The 18,020-nt window shown below is 38.7% G+C and overlaps 1 protein-coding gene across 1 annotated transcript in view; it reads left to right on the top strand.

The window, feature by feature from the left end:
* KIF6 (kinesin family member 6) overlaps positions 1 to 18,020 on the top strand; it is a 286,955-nt gene that overhangs the window by 146,895 nt on the left and 122,040 nt on the right. Inside the window, exons 11-13 of the mRNA XM_073338562.1 lie at positions 916 to 1,021; positions 1,929 to 2,070; positions 4,293 to 4,505. Of these exons, the coding sequence (XP_073194663.1) occupies positions 916 to 1,021; positions 1,929 to 2,070; positions 4,293 to 4,505 (461 nt within the window). The remainder of the gene's footprint in view (positions 1 to 915; positions 1,022 to 1,928; positions 2,071 to 4,292; positions 4,506 to 18,020) is intronic.

Here is an 18,020-nt window from a genome sequence, read left to right as displayed (position 1 = left end):
CTTGGGATACGCACAGAAATATGGGTCTCAGGCATTGCCTGATCTGTAGGAGTGTGGGTGGGTGTGGGGGAGAGGTGTGTGTAAAGCTCATCTGCTGATGCATGGTTATTATAGAAATTCCAAGAATTGTAACTCACAGAGTTTCATTGTCCATATGCTGGTTTTCCTGCCATAGCTCATAATTTGTCTCTAAAAGAGCAATGGAGTGTTTCTGTATCTCAGATGATTTTTTTAAGGGGCCTAGTCCTGCAGTCCTAATGTAGGCAACATACACAGTGACTTCAATGAGTATTTTTCTTGCCTAAAGACTGCAGGCTCAGCCCCCTATCTATAAATGAATAAAATGTTTAATACATTTCAGTAATAGGAAGAGGAATAATGGGTCTTTGGGGTATATAGAGAAGCTGAGATCCAAAAAATGACGTTGCCATACATGATGGTGGGGGCTGAGAATTTTATAATTGCAATCTAAATTATTAAGTGTCATATACTTGCTAGCAAAAATACGGGCACAAAGCATCCAAAGCACTAGTCTTAGAATTATGTCTTTTGAGAAAGCATGGGGAAACTGCTTATGGATAATTTAAATTATGAGAGAAATCAGGAAAACAGAAGATTACTTTTAAACATTTTAGTCCCAGAACTATTTATTAGCATACATAAATCATTATCTGAATCATTTGTGATCCCTCCATGTTAAGCCCAGAGTTTAGCACCAGAAAAAGAAGTTGATTGCTTGTGTTTTCAAGTAGACTAATAGAATGGACCCCAAACCAAGAGTCTACCGGGAAAAGCAGTAATCTGGGCAACTCTGAAACACATTCCTAGCTTGAGTCAATGTTGCCTGTTCTTATGAGATTTTTTATGTTCCCTCAAAGATTATATTTGTTATTTTTGCCTATTATGTCCTTTCAGGCTTAATGAGATCATTAAAACTTTTCTGGAAGATCCTGATCCTGAGAGCACGCTGGATGTTGGAGCTGATATGCGCAAGATCAAGCACTGTTTCAATTACATAAAGGTATATTCTGTACACGTACAAGGAAGTGCAGAGGGCCCTAAGAATGAACAGGAAATATTAGAGGACACAGGGGAGAGAGAACTGAAAAGCAACCATGAAGCTGTGGAGAAGAAGGGAGTGTATACAGGGCCTCAGCAGGTCTGAGAAATGCTTGAAGAACTGGAATGGATTTGAATAATAACCGGAAAATATACAGCAAGAATCTGAAGGAGCTAAAAAGAATGACCAAAGGGTATTAGAGGTGGAGGGAGTGATAGAGAGGACTGAAATTTACAGGAATTGCTGTGCTGAAGTAATCTGTAAATGGATAGAGAGTATATCCAGGTATATATGCAGCTAGTAAGGAGCTTTACATTAGACTAGGGAGAAGTCAGAAAAGAGGGTTTGTGTCACTGAACCAGCTGCATCAACTGTGTTGGTTATATGCTATGCTGGGATATTATGCACACAAGATATATATGGGGTGAGGAGTAGCAAGGGAAGAAATTGAACCTGGGGTATATTTTTGTTTTTGTTTATGCTCTGCTATAAAGGCTTCCGCAATTTTCTAATACAGTAAAGTGTAAAACATTGTCCCTGAATTTGATTTCTAGATGAGGAGGAATTAGTACCCAGTTGATGCTGCTTTTTCCTTACTACAGTGGGAGTTCTTTACCAGAGAGAGATGTGTAGGGCTTAGATATTTTTACTGAGGAAAACTGATCAGTGGAAATTAGGAGATATCTCATAGCTGACTCAGTATTTATTGCTTTGCAGTCTACCAGTGGTGGGATTTTGCTTTTCAGAAATCCTGAAGAGGCTCTCAAATCAGCTAGCATAGGTAAATAGTCACACAGGGATAGGGGGAAATGAATGGGATGAGGAAAGAGTGACAAGGGCCCAGAACTATTTCTATTTTATTTCGTAGCAACTGATAAATCGTACAAACATTCCTGACAGAAGTCTGCTCTCACCAGACATCACTGGAGATGAGAATACTAATACCCCAGAGAAGAAAGAGGAGCTAAAGAAGTTGAGAGACCTTCTGCACCAAAGAGATAATGAAATCAATATCCTTTATGAAACAGGATTTATCTGGATTTTAACTAATCTGGCTGCAATCTGAGGTGTGGGTGTGTATGAAATGGGAGATGGTGATCTGCAAAGAATTTCTTCCTTTTCAGACTGATGTATCAATCCATATTCTTAATCTAAGAGTCTCCTACCACTCTTTATCAGAATCCCATTGTTGCACTTGGTCCCTGTTTCTGTAATAAACTGAACCAAAATCCTGGATCCAAATACCCTGGAGTTTTGGGAAATTCTGATCCAGATCCAAAAGTTGTGGTTCAGGCTCATGTTTAGTAAACTCTCTTCCAGCGAACGGAAAAACTGGATCTAGCATAGAAAACTGTGATGCTATATAAAGAACAGATTATTACCTCACAAAGAATAGAATTTCCTGTGTTGTTATTTTTAGCCAAATGAAATGCTGCTTCAGGGACTACTGGACTCTCTTCTTTTAGATTAAATGTAAAATGTGTGCTTTCGACATCCAACTTTAAATTTTAAATTAAAGCTGAGCCTTTATATTGTATATGTATAACAAAAATTAAACTACTCATATGTGCTGTGTCCATTTTACTGCCTCATGGGAAACATATGAGTAGCTGTAGTTGAGCAAGATGAAGAAAGGGCAGTTATTTTTAGCTGGCTGACAAAACTGCAGGCAGACCACAGCGTCACCATGTCCCTGAGTTTGTGGATGATCTGTGGACAAAACTTGAACAATGGCAGAAAATTGACAAATAGCTTTCAAGTTTATAGAGAGCAGAGATTCTTTAGCATTATTAAAAACAAGATTAACTGCATTCTTTGTGTTCAACAATTATTCAGAGATTTGGTATATTAAGTGTGAATGGGTTGTACTTCAGACTGGTAGCTTGCTTTACCCTGATGAAATCAAGTGGTAGGGAAGCCTTTTAGTCTACTGCATCCATAACAGGAGCCAAGACGTTTATTTTGAAAGGAACACTGTTTAGTTAATTTGGCTATAAAATTGACATATAACACCTTTTAAAAGTTTCTTATTTTAGCTCAACCTTTGGATCCCTCAGAAGAGAGTCTTCTTGAAATAAATCATTAAGTTGATAGAATATTTGTAATAAAACAACAAAATACACAGTTCATAGAGTCCGATGCACTCGCACCAGATATGCATATGTGGCTTTGTTTATGGAAGTGAAAGGAAGGCATTCATTGCATCCATCAATTTTAATTAGAGCTGTATATGGGGAATTGAAATATTAAAAGTTAAAATCAGAACTAGCATGCAAGGAACTGTAAGTGGATTTTGCAGCCTAAATAATTTTACAATTTACTTTTAAAAATTAACATCATGATTGGTGCAATAAAACTACTGAGGACTTGGAGGCTCTCCTGCCATAAACTGTAAGAGATGCTCCTTGTCTTTATGCACGCTATGAGAGATATGATAAGAACCAATTTGTAAGACAAATAGTTTTTGCCACCTAATCAACTTGATAATTCTAATTCCTCACACCTTGCCCACATTTTTTCCATGTCTTTATCAGATAAATTAGACACAAAATGAAAAACATACAGAGAGTATCTCATCATCTTTATGTTACCTCTTTGTTTTTGCTAAATGTGTAGTGAATTCCATCAGAAAACCCCTGTATTTCTTCATTTAAAGTGTTTTTATGTCAAAGGTCTTTCTAAAGAATATGTATGTAATTGGCAGGAATTTCTTTAAAACCTTGTTTTGTGTTTTTATAATCCTTTCTATTGTGGTGTGCTTGACAGTCTTCCTATAAAGTTTAAGATTTCTGACTTATACGATTTAAATTTGACTTGGAAAATTTGCAGGGTCTAATTGGTGTTGTAATGTTACCAAACTTAATAAAGGTAATGTCACCCATTTTGAAAGAGTAACTGGAATTTAACATTTCTGGTTTTGTACAGAACCTCACAGTATTTATTGCTTTTATCCAAACATGGATTGGCCATAGCCTTTTATATCACTCACTAATGTCATCTTACTAGTGCTCAGGACAAATTGAATTGGTTATTTGGAAAGATAAATGTGAATACATAGACATAACATATGGGCCTAACCCTGCAATCCATTTTCACATGAATAGGCCTTCCATATGTGACTAGTTCCATTCAGTTCTACAAGACTACATGTATGAGCAAGTGGCCTAAAGAAAGAGTGGATTATTATTTATGGAAAGGAGATCCCAGTTAATTTCCTTAAAATGTTCTGCAGATATTCTAGTAAGTATGTTAAAGAAAGAAAAAAAGAAAACACAGGATGCCCTTTTTCAGCTCAGCGCTGGATTTAGTGGTCTTTCAGTCTCGGAGAGTTCCCTTTCTATAAGCTTGGAAGAAGGTCAGAGGCCATCTGCCTGTGTTAATGTGAAAGATACACAAGATTTCAGCTCCTCAGTACATAGAACTGCTTTTCTTCCCAGGCAAACAGGTTAGTGAAATGAATTATATGTGCAAGTGTCCAGTTCTCACATTATAACTTTAAATGTATCATTCTTAGGTGTGGACTAGGACAGGGGAGTTTTACTTTCAGCATCAGAATTCTTGTGCTCATTTGCTTTTGTCCTTCACTTCACAAATATAAATACCTTGATTTCAGGCCACCTCAATGCACAGGTAACTTAATATACTGATAGGACTCAAATGTTGGAAATGAAAATGAATGTGGAGGACTTCATTTGTAATATAATCCAGGAGATGACATCCTTCCTATGGAAGCTCAAACTACTGACTTAACTAAAACAGGATAAACAGTTAATATTGGAAGAAGGTTCATTCAGATATGATTAGTGGCAGGGGCCAGAAAGTAGGTTTCAAATTCTCTCTCATTTAGTCCTTCAAAATAGGAAAGTAATCCTCTCTTCAGGTGAAAAGAACATTGATTAGTTCTGTCTCCAGCTATATAGCACCACACAAGATTCAGAGCTTAACCTTTCAAAGTAAATCTCAGTGTTTCACATTATATAGAACATGCTTATTTTTAATGAACCATTGTAATGATTTTTATCATTACAGTGTTAATGGAATCAAACTTGGACCTCTGTTTAGCAAGTTAATTCAGCAGGGAACTAACTTGAAGCATGTGACTAGTTCCACTGAAGTCTTAACAACCTTGCTGAACTGGGACATTGGTTTATAAGAACAAAAGCAGAATGCTTATATTTTCATATGTTGGAGCTTTCTATGAAAAAGCATTTAAATCACCATGGGGAAGGAGGAGTGTTCAAGAATTCAGCTCTTGCCAAAGGAGATTAGGAAATGGCTGAATTCACAAATACTGTATTTGGTTAACATAGCTTGTACACTAAATACAGTTTAAGCATGTGATAGATAATGTCATTTTCAGGAGAAGGGCAGTTTCTGTCCATCTGCACTTATATAGAGTTCAAACCCTTCCTAGTGAAGCTAATTCAATTATTTCCATACTTTCTTCTGGTGAGGAAGTTTTCCAAAGGACTCTTTATACACTCACACCTTAAGGTGTTTCCCTTGGCTATAAGCACATAAAAAGGCAATTACTTTAAAAAAAATATTATTGTTTTACTGGAGGTAGAAGGATGGCATTTAGTTAGGGCATGTGCGTGTCATGAAGGACCAATGTCTTGGGTTTTTTTAATTAATAAAAATAAATATAATTGTTGACTCACTTTTTGTGAGCGTCATAGAAGAATGAGTCTTAAGGAGGCAAATGCCTGAGGAGAGGGTAGTGGTTTGGCATAGGGCCTTTGGTACAAGAATATAAATTACACCATCTAAACACTATTTTCTTCTCCCACAAATGGTTCGGAGCCTGATTCTTTCTTTCCACTCTTCCTCAGACCAAAGACAAACAGCAATCTGGATGTAAAGCATTTTTTTAAATTACAATATTACTATTTTCATAGCGGTTAGAGTATTAGAGGAACAATTGCAAAAGCAAAAATTTAAATTTCCGTGTTCCATTAAGTTTATAACACTACTTTAGAATCAGCAAAATAATGTCAATAATATTGCATGCAACAAAATGGTCAGTGTGAGTTTAGAAAATATCTGTTTTATCCCAGCTTTACATACTGCTATAAATTACCTAAAGAAGAGAAAATATCCCCATTGTTTGCATAGGATGATGAGTATTTTATCCTTCTTTCACCTAGAAACTAGTCAACATATTACTTGGGATTTTAAAAAGTTCTTTTTCTAGTTAACGTATCTTCTTTCAACCTATTTCTGTTGAAAAAGCAAAATGAAATGGAATTCATGGCTCACTGGAGAATTTGTGTAGTGCCTAGGCTCTTTAAAATATTCAACCAAGCCAGAGAAAGGTTAGGGATTTTTTTGTTTTGTTTTTTGGTTAAATGTCTGTTTTTGTTTTATTGAAATAATGAGAAAGCCTGCATGTTCAGTTCTAATGCTGAAAGGGGCCATACTGTTCTCTTTAACATAGCAATGGTCTTAGTGTTTTTATGTTTCTTGAGTGTGTGTTCCAAATAGTCACCTGGAACTATTCAGTTTTCCAGAAGTCCCCAGATGACTCACTGCATCCTTTAACTGTTTGAGATTCTAACAAAACCAAACCATCCTCCGAAGTGATGTCAAAGCAGTTTTTTAAAAGTACATCATGAGCTGAAACTGCGTCAGAGTTGGAAGCTTTCATAAAAATACCCACGCTATTGTGATGCTTGTTGTGTAAATGATAATTAATGGTTCCTCTAAAGCCGCTTGACTTTGAAAATGAACTGAGGGATTAATGCTGCAGTCATTTTATAGTAGTATGAAGAAATGTGTGTGCACATGTGGATTAAAGATAACTTGTGGAGGAAGATTAGTAAAGAATTATAGGAATGAAGTTAGGTCTAGGGGATCCCTTCACTGGTGTTTAGGCTGTGATATAAGCAAAATACTTAATGTACTATCCCAAAATGTTGAAAACTGCAAGAATCATGTGAATATAGTGTATCTGGACTCCATCATGTGTTAAGAAACAATGGTCATATTGTATCCTGCTGTTACAGTTGTTACACTGCTGTTATGGTTCTATCAGCACTTTCATTTTAAACTTTAAGGTTTCTATTTGCAACAAAAATAATAATTTGGCATAGAAAAATGTATGTCTCAGAAGGGATGGGGTTGTATTATAATGTACCTCATGGCTGATTTCAATAATTGTATTTGAGACATGATCTAAAAAGTTTAATCATGCTGTGATCAGAAAATGAGACTCTTTTAATATAACATTAGTATTAATAATATTTGAATACACAGTGTAGTAATTCTGTTTAAAGACCAGCTTTTTAAAGTTAGGTATGCATAACTGCATGCATACATTTACCTCCTGCATGCACCCAATTTATTCACAGATTTCCAGTCTACACTCAGTACAGGAATTTGTGTATACACATGGTGAACTAGGTTTCTAAATACAACATCGGGAATTTTTGCATATGCATGGAAATTTGAGTACAATGCAAGTACCTAAATTTGTAAAACTGGCCCTCAATAACCTTAACTAATATAGTGACTGAGTGACTGACATCTTCAATTTCATTTTAATAGAATTTGTGTTAATAGTTTGAATCAGCTGTAATGTAGTTGAATAGAATGGCACTCTTGTGATTTATGGTGTCATCAAAACTCTTATGGAATTATTTCCTTGTGACCCTCACTAATCTTTTTTTCAGTATGAAGTACTTAAGGATGTTCTGCCATGAACTGGACCACATGAACTGAACCTGCTTAATCTTTTAATGTTGTATTGAAAGATGTCTAGTGCCCTGGAACTGGTTTGGTTTCTTAGGCTGATCCATTTTAATGTCTGGTCTTTAAAGGTTAATGGGAAAAAGCCTCTATGCATTTAATAAGACAAGTTTTCATTACTTTGCTTCATTAGCTATTTTTATTTTGTATTGTAATGAACTGGCTAATGACCAGGTGAGCCACTGCCCTCTCCTAGTTGGTGTCAGAAGTGCTAAATAGTTCCATAGGTCCTTGTAATGGGGCACTCACCTCTGGAGTGCCTCCAAGTAACAGGGTCAAGTATTGTAGTCCTTTTTTCATCTCTAGTGTCCCCTGCAGGCTGCCAGCTGACTTGGCAGGTCTTCCATGGCTGGCCATCCGACTGAGTCACAAAGAACAACTGAACCCCTTGCAGGGTATTAAAGAGTCCAACAAATAAGCAGTCTGTTTCCTCTCTGTAGGGTCTTCAGCCCCAGCTTTCTTCCCTTTACATTCAGACCTTTGTTCTGACTCGTAACTAAGGCCTGTCCTCTTCTTGTGATTACACCACTTTACCCATAGCCAGAAGGGGAATCTAGGCCCGCCCACTAATCCGGGTTCCAATCTAGGGACCCTAGGCACAGCAATCACATACTTGTTACTGCAGACTTTGCTGCTTTGCAGGATGTACTAGGACCCTGGGTGTCCAGTAAGTAGCCTCAAAGACCAGATATACCCAGTCACTGTCCTATACTAATATCAGCCAAAAGAGATTTTCCTTTAACTCAGTTGGTGGGGACTTGTGTCGAGATTTTCAAAGCCAACTAGGGGACTTAGCCACACAATTCTCATTGAAATTATTGGGAGTTACATGGCTAAACCCCCAACTTGTTTTTGAAGGTATCAACCATGGGCTTTGGAAGCAGGCAGATCTTGTTCAATGTCCTATGCTTCTGGGAAGTTCCATATAGGTATAGTTAATATCACAGTATCAATCATGAAGTCTTAGAAACCCAAAGTGCTTAAATATGAATGTAGAAGCCTAAATTTAGGCACCCATTTCTGAAAATCTTGACCATCTTGCTGTGGGAGATGGGGGGAGAGAGAGAGAGAGATTGTGGGGAATGTTTTGCTCTATATTTTAGTTTGCACTCTCCCTAAAGTGGTCAGACTTTCTCTCACATGTCCTGCCCAGATAGTAATGTTGCAGCATTTGGACTTCTACTCTCCTGCTATATACAGCAGTTATAATAATAATATCTTATAGTGGTTTTGTTTTAAGAAGCTTGTGTGTAAATATTGTGCTTCAGAAATGTGCCAGATTGACAGCTCTCAGGAGTTAACAGGGACAGCATGGTTTGTATATTGCCTATACTGCCTTGCCAATATGCCTCAACCGTGACTTGGAGGGTCCACTTAACACAAGCTTATTCCTGAGTATCCATGCTGTTTCGTTCCTTGACCTCTCTACTGAGAATGCCAATGTTGTTTTCTTAAGTGAACTAATCATGGTATTTTGCTTTTACTTTCTTTTGTGTGGATTCTGAAGGTTCCCTTTCTAAGGAGCTTCAGTATTTGGCTCTGTATTAAACTTATATTAAAGGGGACTAAGGAGAATAGACTATGTACAGTATGTTTTTTCAAGTCAGCCCATAGAGATTTCACTGTTGGATTCCCACTTACGTCAGGAAAAGTGGTTTAGCAAAATTCCCCCATATACCACTTTGAAAATGTGCCCAAAGGTTTCATAAGTGGGTGCTGATCAGGATCTATCTGTGTAGTTGTATACAGTGTACATAAAACCAGCAGGTCTTATATATATTTATAGTTCTGTTATAGGATAAGCCCTCTAATGCTAAAATTAAATAAAATTGTACTAGACTGCCTAGAGATTTTTTTGTTACAGCTTTTTTTTGTTCTTTAAGATTATTTAAGATACAATTTGAGATTTAGGAAGAAAATAAAAAAACAAATGGATAACAGATGCTGATCCAAAGGTTGGGGAAAAGAAAACAGCAATTTAAGAACAGGCAGTGGTAGTTTCCAGTGAGGGCCAGAGAGGACTGTCAAGAAGAAAAGGTTCCCTAGGGTCATAAGCAGCACAGAGAAAGCCGGCACCAGGACGAGTGATCCCTGCCAGAGAATATGAGAACAATAAGACTACAAATTACAGTATGGTTGGGTGGATGTCATATGAGCAGAAAGAATGTACCCACATTTATAAGTCAGCCCACCTTCTTCAGAGGGAAGTTATTTGAATTAATTAATGTTTATGAAGTGTTTTGAGATCCTTGGCTGCAAAGATCTATAAAAGTTCAAATTAGGAGTAGTAGTACATTATTTTATTATTCAAGTGTAACAATGCAAAGAGATGTTTGTGCATTCCATGGCAGCAATAAACACCCAATTCCATGTACTAGTAGCTAGAAGATGGCTCCCTTTCCTGTTGGATTCAGACCTGGACACAGTGATCCTGCCTTATTTTTACCCTCCGGGCTCGATTATTCCAACTCATTATGTCTAGGAATGAAGCAACTCACCCTGAAAAAGCTCCAATGGGTACAGAACATAGTAGCCAACCTACTTAGCAAAACAGGTGGCCATGAGCACACCAGCCGAGTACTTTGCTCCCCTCCAAATACGTAGTCTAATTTAAGCTCTCTGTCCTGGCAGTCAGAGCCCTGGATGGGATTGGTCCTAGCTGTCAAGGAGATTGCCTCTCTCCACCATGAGCATGTCTTCCTATGACAGTTAAGGTCCAATGGAATCATGAAACTGTAAAATGACAGGGGAGGCTTATGATCAAAAAAGAAAGAACTTTCATGGGAGCTAGACCTACGCTATGGAACTTACTCCTGCAAGAGTTGATGATTACCATTAACCTCACTACTGTTAGAAGTAAAATGCAAAACTCTTCTCTTTGACTTGCCACATACCCTAAGAGAGTGTATGTCTACATTGCAATAGGGGGTGCAAATGACAACTCCTGTAGATGTACCTAATCCGCACTAGCTGTACTCTAATTAGCTCACTAAACATGGCAATGGGGATGCTGTGGCATAGGCCCCAGCGTGGACTGCACAAGCCTGACACCTCACCCCACCACACAGGCACTTGCTTGTGCAGCCCATGTGATAGCCCGTGCCACAGTTGCTCTCACTTCCACTTTTAGTCATGGATCAAACACTGGCTAGGAGGCAGGAAGCAAAGAGAAGGATTCAATGGTCAATTTTCATTTTGACAAAAGTTAATAGCAGGGTACCTTAAAGGTCTGTTCTAGGCCCTCTGTTGTTTAATTTAATATTTATTAATGATCTGGAAAGGAGGGTGAATACTGAGAAAGCAAAATGTACAGATGACACAAAGTTGTTAAGCAGAGTCAAGACCAGAGAGTACTGTGAAGAACTTCAGAGATACCTTAATAACTAGGTGAATGGGCAATACAATGGCAAATAAAATCCAGTGTTGATAAATGCAGAGTAATGAACATCGGAAGGAGCAATGAGAATAATCAGGTGTCTGGGAAAATTCTTATATGACAAAAGATTGAAAAGATTGTAATTCTTTACTTTAGAAAAAGACAAATAAGTCAAGGAAGCTACTCCAGTGATGTAATGCTTCATTTGCACTGCCTCCCTCCACCCTAGACTCCTCAGCTGTCCTGATCTTATCTCTGTATCTCCTCTGCAGATGAAGATTTCACTCTACACCTTATTTTTACTGTGTTTTTATCACACCCCTCACTTTTAATATAGTAGGAATAATTAACTTGTTTGGTGTCATTATGGCATTAAACACATTGTATAATTCTTTCATAGCACAGAGCTTTTGATTTTCTCAAGTATATGTGGACCCAAAAGAAATATATAGCTATACACTATCAACAGAGGTCTGACAAAGTCACCTTATGCAGTACATTTTATCCTGTGTCCTTTAAATCTTAGAACATCCTCCTAAATTTTAGTAAACTTTGTGCATTAGTTTTCTACTCTTACCCTGCAAGTGTGAGTTGACATGTTTCTGCCTATCTACAGTGGTATGTAAAAGTAGGAGTTGCCATGCCAACTAATATCATTGGTTCATTCAGTCTGATAACCTGTCCTGAGCAGTGGCAAAGGCTTGATGCTTCACAGGAAAATTGGTGAGGGACCTATGTTTCGCCTTGTCAATTGTGCAGCGATCTATCATCGGGGGAGGAGCAGGGGGAGCGGTAGAGAGAGTGTGTGTCTGAGCCTTTGTGCTGCAAATTTTGTGTAAATCTTCTAGCTGCAAATAATATTGATAGTCATAAAGCTATCTAATCCTTTTTTAAAATCTTTCTGAACTATATATACACATATATGTCCTTGTCTATAGATTTTATGGGTTTGATAAAGGTGTGAGAAAGATCTTGTGTTGGAGCCAATAATATAGAACTCCCAAGTAGAGCCTTTAGTATGCTGTGAAAGCCACACTTCACCATTTAAACATTTTCCATACCTCACTCAGTTTATGATTATTTAAATTTACAGTACGTAGTTGATTTCACATGCACTGTAACAGTTTTAACAATTTAGTTGGTTTCATTTTTAACTGAGATTTGCATAGTCTCAACTGCATAATTGGCCTTGTTTTAATGCAACACAAAATGACATTGTAACCTTTACAAAGTTTGTTCACTCTAATCATTGCCTCTTTGTGAATAAATTTGATTAAAATTAAGTTTATTTGCCAACATTAATCTCATTTTGATGTGCAGATGAATGCATTATGTTTTCCATTCACCTATCCCGTTGCCTTACCCTGAGAACAATTAAACTAAACCATCAGCAAAAAGGTATATGGAAAAAAAATCTTCAGTTTGGTTGCACATTTGTGGGAGATCTACGGCTACATCTATACTTCTGGTTGTGTGTACAGACACTGCATGCCCAGGTAGCATGAATATAAATAGCAATGTAGATGGTGAGACACTGCTTAGGTGAGTAGAGTACCCCCAGGGTATGTACCCTACATGGCTCTCTACATTCCCAAGCAGTGCCTCCAATGCAGGAGCAGTAAAAGTGCCCTAAAGATGGGGGGGCCACAGGCACCCAAACCATGGCCCCATCCACCCATGCTCTCCCACCCCCAAGGCCCTGCCCCCACACAGCCCCTTGTCCCTGAGCTCCTGCCACCCATTCCCCTGAGGCCCTGCCCTCATGCTGCCCCTTCCCCCAAGCCCCGCCCTCGCACTACCCCTTCCCCTGAGGCTCTGCTCCCACACTGCCTCTTCCCCTCAAAACCCCACCCCCAGTTCACTCCTCTTTCTCCCCCCCCCCAAAAAAACTGTTCCAGCGCCCCTGCTCCGAAGTCTACTTGCTTCCTCCTAGCTGCCCCAGCTTTTCCCGGCTGCCTTCCCCTGCCAAAGCCTTTCCCTACTGCCTCTCAGTTGCTGGAGCCTTTCACTGCTGCATGTGGCTACACACATAGCTCCTGTATTCAACAGGCCTCCATAAGAGTAGACATAGCCGTAGCTGATACTTGGCTTCATATGGGATATTAATTGAACTTACTACTTTACATTTTTATACACTGGATATGCTGTATAACTATTTGTTCAGAAGCAGACCCTTTCTGTGCAGCCATAGAGGGTATAATAACTTTATTCTCCTCTTTTTGATTCTTGGTTTGATACGCTCTCATTCTGTAAAACCTTCACCAAACCTACTTAGATTGTAACCTTTTTGGGACAGGGACAATCTTTTTGTACTTTTTGTACAGCACCTGTCAAAGTGATGACCCAGACTATAACTCGGGCTCCTAGGCACTACGGTAATACAAGTAATAAATAATATTCAGACACCTTCAAATTCCTCAGAAAATCTCATTTTCTATTGTGAAATCTATGGACAGTGAGGGAAAAGAAAGGCAACACATACATGCGGGTACACAGACAAGATATGTAACTCTTTGTGGTAGCACCTGTCTTTATTCCCCTCCTCTCCCCCCTCACTGTCTGTGTGCCTTACTCATTATGCCATGCTGAACTGGATTTGTATGGGATCATTTCTTTTTTTACGTTTGCACAGCACCTAGAACAATGGAGCCCGAATCCTAACTGGGGGCCTTTGTAGTAATAGTAATAAACTGCTATTGAGTCAGTGCTTAAGTGCTTTCCTAAACAGAGAGAGGCTAACGTACATGCTTAATTTTTTTTCTGAATCAGGCTCTAAATCAGGAGTAACTCTATTAACAATCCACTATCAAGCGAGCTTACAACTGAACGCATGGACTCTTTTACCATCCTTCATATTGTGGTATTCTACATATCTTACTGTCGACTCCAGAGTTTTCTACTTATTATTATTATTAATTGTTATTTGTATTATTGTAGCACTTAGGAGCCCTAGTCATAGTGTCCACAGCTAAGCTGGAGAGCCCAAAGAAAGGATATAGCTGAGAAATACAAAACTGTAATGTCCTAGTTAGACATGGCTAATGACAATGGGGTTAAACGGCGTTGGCGTCTCTAGTTGAAAATTATACCAATTTATGTGCTGACAGATCTGTTATTCTTGGATCTCAAGAGTCCCCTTTTAGGAGGGAATGGTGGGTATCATTCTAACTCTAATTCAGTAAGTCAGCAGCACAATGTTGTCTGTTTATACTGGAGCTTGTCCTGCAGCTGACATTTTGGCAGGCTGGCTGCTGTCACTGAGGAACGTTTACAGATTGCATAAGAGAGTCAGTTTAGAGTGAGCACACTAAAACTTTTAGATTAGTCCAACTATTTTACTATTGAAGAGGTTGAGTTTACTATACGATACCTGCTCTAAATACAGCACACTCTAAATCATAAATCTATAAAAACATGAAGACATAGGGGGGTGAACATAACACTTGATCATATTCAACAGCTGTACTGGGTGTCTACTGTTATTTATTGCATTGTAATATCTTTCATAAATCTGAAATACACACACCTTTTGGCTACAAACTTAATTTATGTTTCAGATGAACAATCCATAAAACGCAAAGATACATTACAGACATAAATTGAGATTTACATAGTCTTCAACTTTTTATTTTAAATCAGACAATAAATTAGCACAGTATAAAGCCTATTCTATAGCTTTAGTTATATTTAGATTTTATTGCTGATAGATTTCTTATATATGAAGACCTTATTTAAATATAGAGCTGCATAGAACAATTCCCATTGATTATGGGAGCATCAGTATGGTTTGGTGGTTTTAGAGGAGATGGAGCCATGAAAAAACCTGGGAAGCGTAGAGGAAAAGTCAGAGTTCATTATGCATGTCACTATAGTAAGTGATATTGAGTTAAACTTGAATTTTATTATATAAGAACAATAAGTTTATTGTATCTTCCTTTTGAAAGGGAACCCAGACTACTGCTTGTTTGCACCATAATTCTGTCATTTTGATTGTTGTTTGATGGCTTTTTTTTTCCCCTGCTGGATTTGTTTTCCTCTCAAAAAGTAAATAATCTGATTACCAGAAAATAGTGTAAACATTTTGACATTGGACTGAGAAACTAAACTCAAATAGATTAGCATATTCAAATGGTTGAATGTGCTAATCTATTTGGGATAGATTGCTCTGCTCTCACAATGGACCTTATTAGGGCCACTTTTTGACTAAGTTTCCTGTTTCATCAATGCATTTTTTAGAATAAGGCTGTTCTAAAAAAGGAATTTCACACACAGCCTGCCTACCATACATCCAGATCAGGGATAAGGGCCCCATCATGCTTAGTGCTGTTACATACACATAAGAAAATGATGGCCCCTGCCCTAAAGAGCTTACAATCTAAGTATGAGATGAAAAACAACCGATGGGTACAGGAAACAGATGGGATAAGCACAAGGTAGCAACATGATTAACCGAATGAAAAGCAGTGGTCATAGTACACTAGCTGCTATTTGCTCTAAATGTACTCCTCTTTTCATAAGACTTAGTTTTAATGTTTCTCTTGGCTTATTTAATACATTAATGTAATAACTTGGGGGAGAGATTTCCTGCTCCTGAAGAAGAATGCACAGCAAGGTCCCCTAGGACAAAGAAAATTCTTTCAAGTTTGCAGCATTATTTAGTCTACCTTCTTCCATTCAGATAATTTGGGTTTGCAGCCACCAACTGGAAAAATCAGGGGTTCACCACATATGTACCTTGAGAGGTATATGAAACATAAGGATGTGGTGGACGTCCTATACCTCTGCACCATATCTTGGGCCTACAGCTCATCCTTGCTCCCTAACAATGTAGTTCCACTAAACTCAGGAGTTTCTGTGCCCACAGCTGCTCCAGGACCTCCCATAAAAGAGAGTTCCACAGATTTGAGACACTACCTTCAGTAGTTAATACCTCTGGGTTGTGTAGAGGAAAATAGCATGCACAAAGCTCTCCAGTGTGTATTATTTCTGGATGCTTCAGTCACCATGCTCAAGACTTATCATCAACCAAAGATAGCCATTTTATTGGGTCAGATGAAAACAGCTTCTTGGTGATTTAGGGCTTTGACCTTTACTAGATTTTGTGTAGCATTATTACAAGAAGACAGTGAAAGTACATGAGCCACATTCTCAATTCCAGGTCCAGAGGAAGGTTTACATCAAATTCAGACTCCATCTGAACTTCTCCCAATGCTTAGTAGGATACAATGAACATTTTATTTTCTCTGTTATCTTTTGTAATTAACAAAAATGAAGACTATGTGTTTGGTACTATCAATTCTGAGTAACTTGAATTTGCTACAGTATTGAGTACTACAATCAGTTATTTTCTACTTGTGAGTTTCTGCTCTTGTTTACGGACCAGATGGAAATTACCAGACTCTCTACTGCTCTATATAAAGCTCTTCAGGAATGCTCTTCAAAATAAATCAGGCAACTATTGACAGGTCTAAATGTTTTGTTCCTATTTAATTGACAGACATTACAAAGTCCTTTTCTGGTATACCTTTTCTGGTATAAAAAAATTACCACAAAGGCTCTAGTTCTGCAAGGTAGTTAAGCATGAGTCTAATTTTAAGCACGTGGATAGTACCATTGACTTAGTGGAACTAATTATGTGCTTAAAGTTATGCACATGCTTAAATAACTTTCTGAACTGAGGCCTACATCTGTCTCCTCTTCCCCAACTCCCCCATTCATTTCCACATTGAATCATAGAATCATAGAAGATTAGCGGTGGAAGACTCTTCAGGAGGTCATCTAGTCCAACTCCTTGCTCAAAGCAAGACCAACCCCAACTAAATCATCCCAGCCAGGGCTTTGTCAAGCTGGGCCTTAAAAACCTCTAAGAATGGAGATTCCACCACCTTCCTAGGTAAAGCATTCCAGTGCTTCACCACCCTCCTAGTGAAATAGTTTTTCCTAATATCCAACCTAGACCTCCCCCACTGCAACTTGAGACCATTGCTTCTTGTTCTGTCATCTGCAACCACTGAGAACAGCCTAGCTCTATCCTCTTTGGAACCCCCCTTCAGGTAGTTGAAGGCTGCTATCACATCCCCCCTCACTCTTCTCTTCTGCAGACTAAATAACCCCAGTTCCCTCAGTCTCTCCTCGTAAACCATATACCCCAGCCTCCTAATCATTTTCATTGCCCTCCACTGGACTGTCTCCAATTTGTCCACATCCTTTCTGTGGTGGGGGGCCCAAAACTGGATGCAGTATTCCAGATGTGGCCTCACCAGTGCCGAATAGAGGGGAATAATCACTTCCCTTGATCTGCTGGCAATGCTCCTACTAGTGCAGCCCAATATGCTGTTAGCCTTCTTGGCAACCAGGGCACACTGTTGACTCATATCCAGTTTCTCATCTACTGTAATCCCCAGGTCCTTTTCTCTAGAACTGCCACTTAGCCAGTAGGTACCCAGCCTATAGCAGTGCATGGGATTCTTCCATCCTAAGTGCAAGACTCTGCACTTGTCCTTGTTGAACCTCATCAGATTTCCTTTGGCCCAATCCTCCAATTTGTCTAGGTCACTCTGGACCATATCCCTACCCTCCAGTATATCTACCTTTCCCCACAACTTAGTGTCATCTGCAAACTTGCTGAGGGTGCAATCCATCCCATCATCCAGATCATTAATGAAGATGTTGAACAAAACCAGCCCCAGGACCAACCCCTGGGGCACTTTGCTTGATACCGGCTGCCAACTAGACATTGAGCCATTGATCACTACCCGTTGAGCCCAACGATCCAGCCAGCTTTCTATCCACCTTGTAGTACATTTATCCAATCCATACTTTTTTAACTTGCTGGCA

Source organism: Lepidochelys kempii, chromosome 3 (genome assembly GCF_965140265.1).
Source record: "Lepidochelys kempii isolate rLepKem1 chromosome 3, rLepKem1.hap2, whole genome shotgun sequence".
NCBI lineage: Eukaryota > Metazoa > Chordata > Testudines > Cheloniidae > Lepidochelys > Lepidochelys kempii.
Note: the sequence above shows the minus strand (reverse complement) of the source record. Positions and strands in the feature narration are given on the sequence as shown.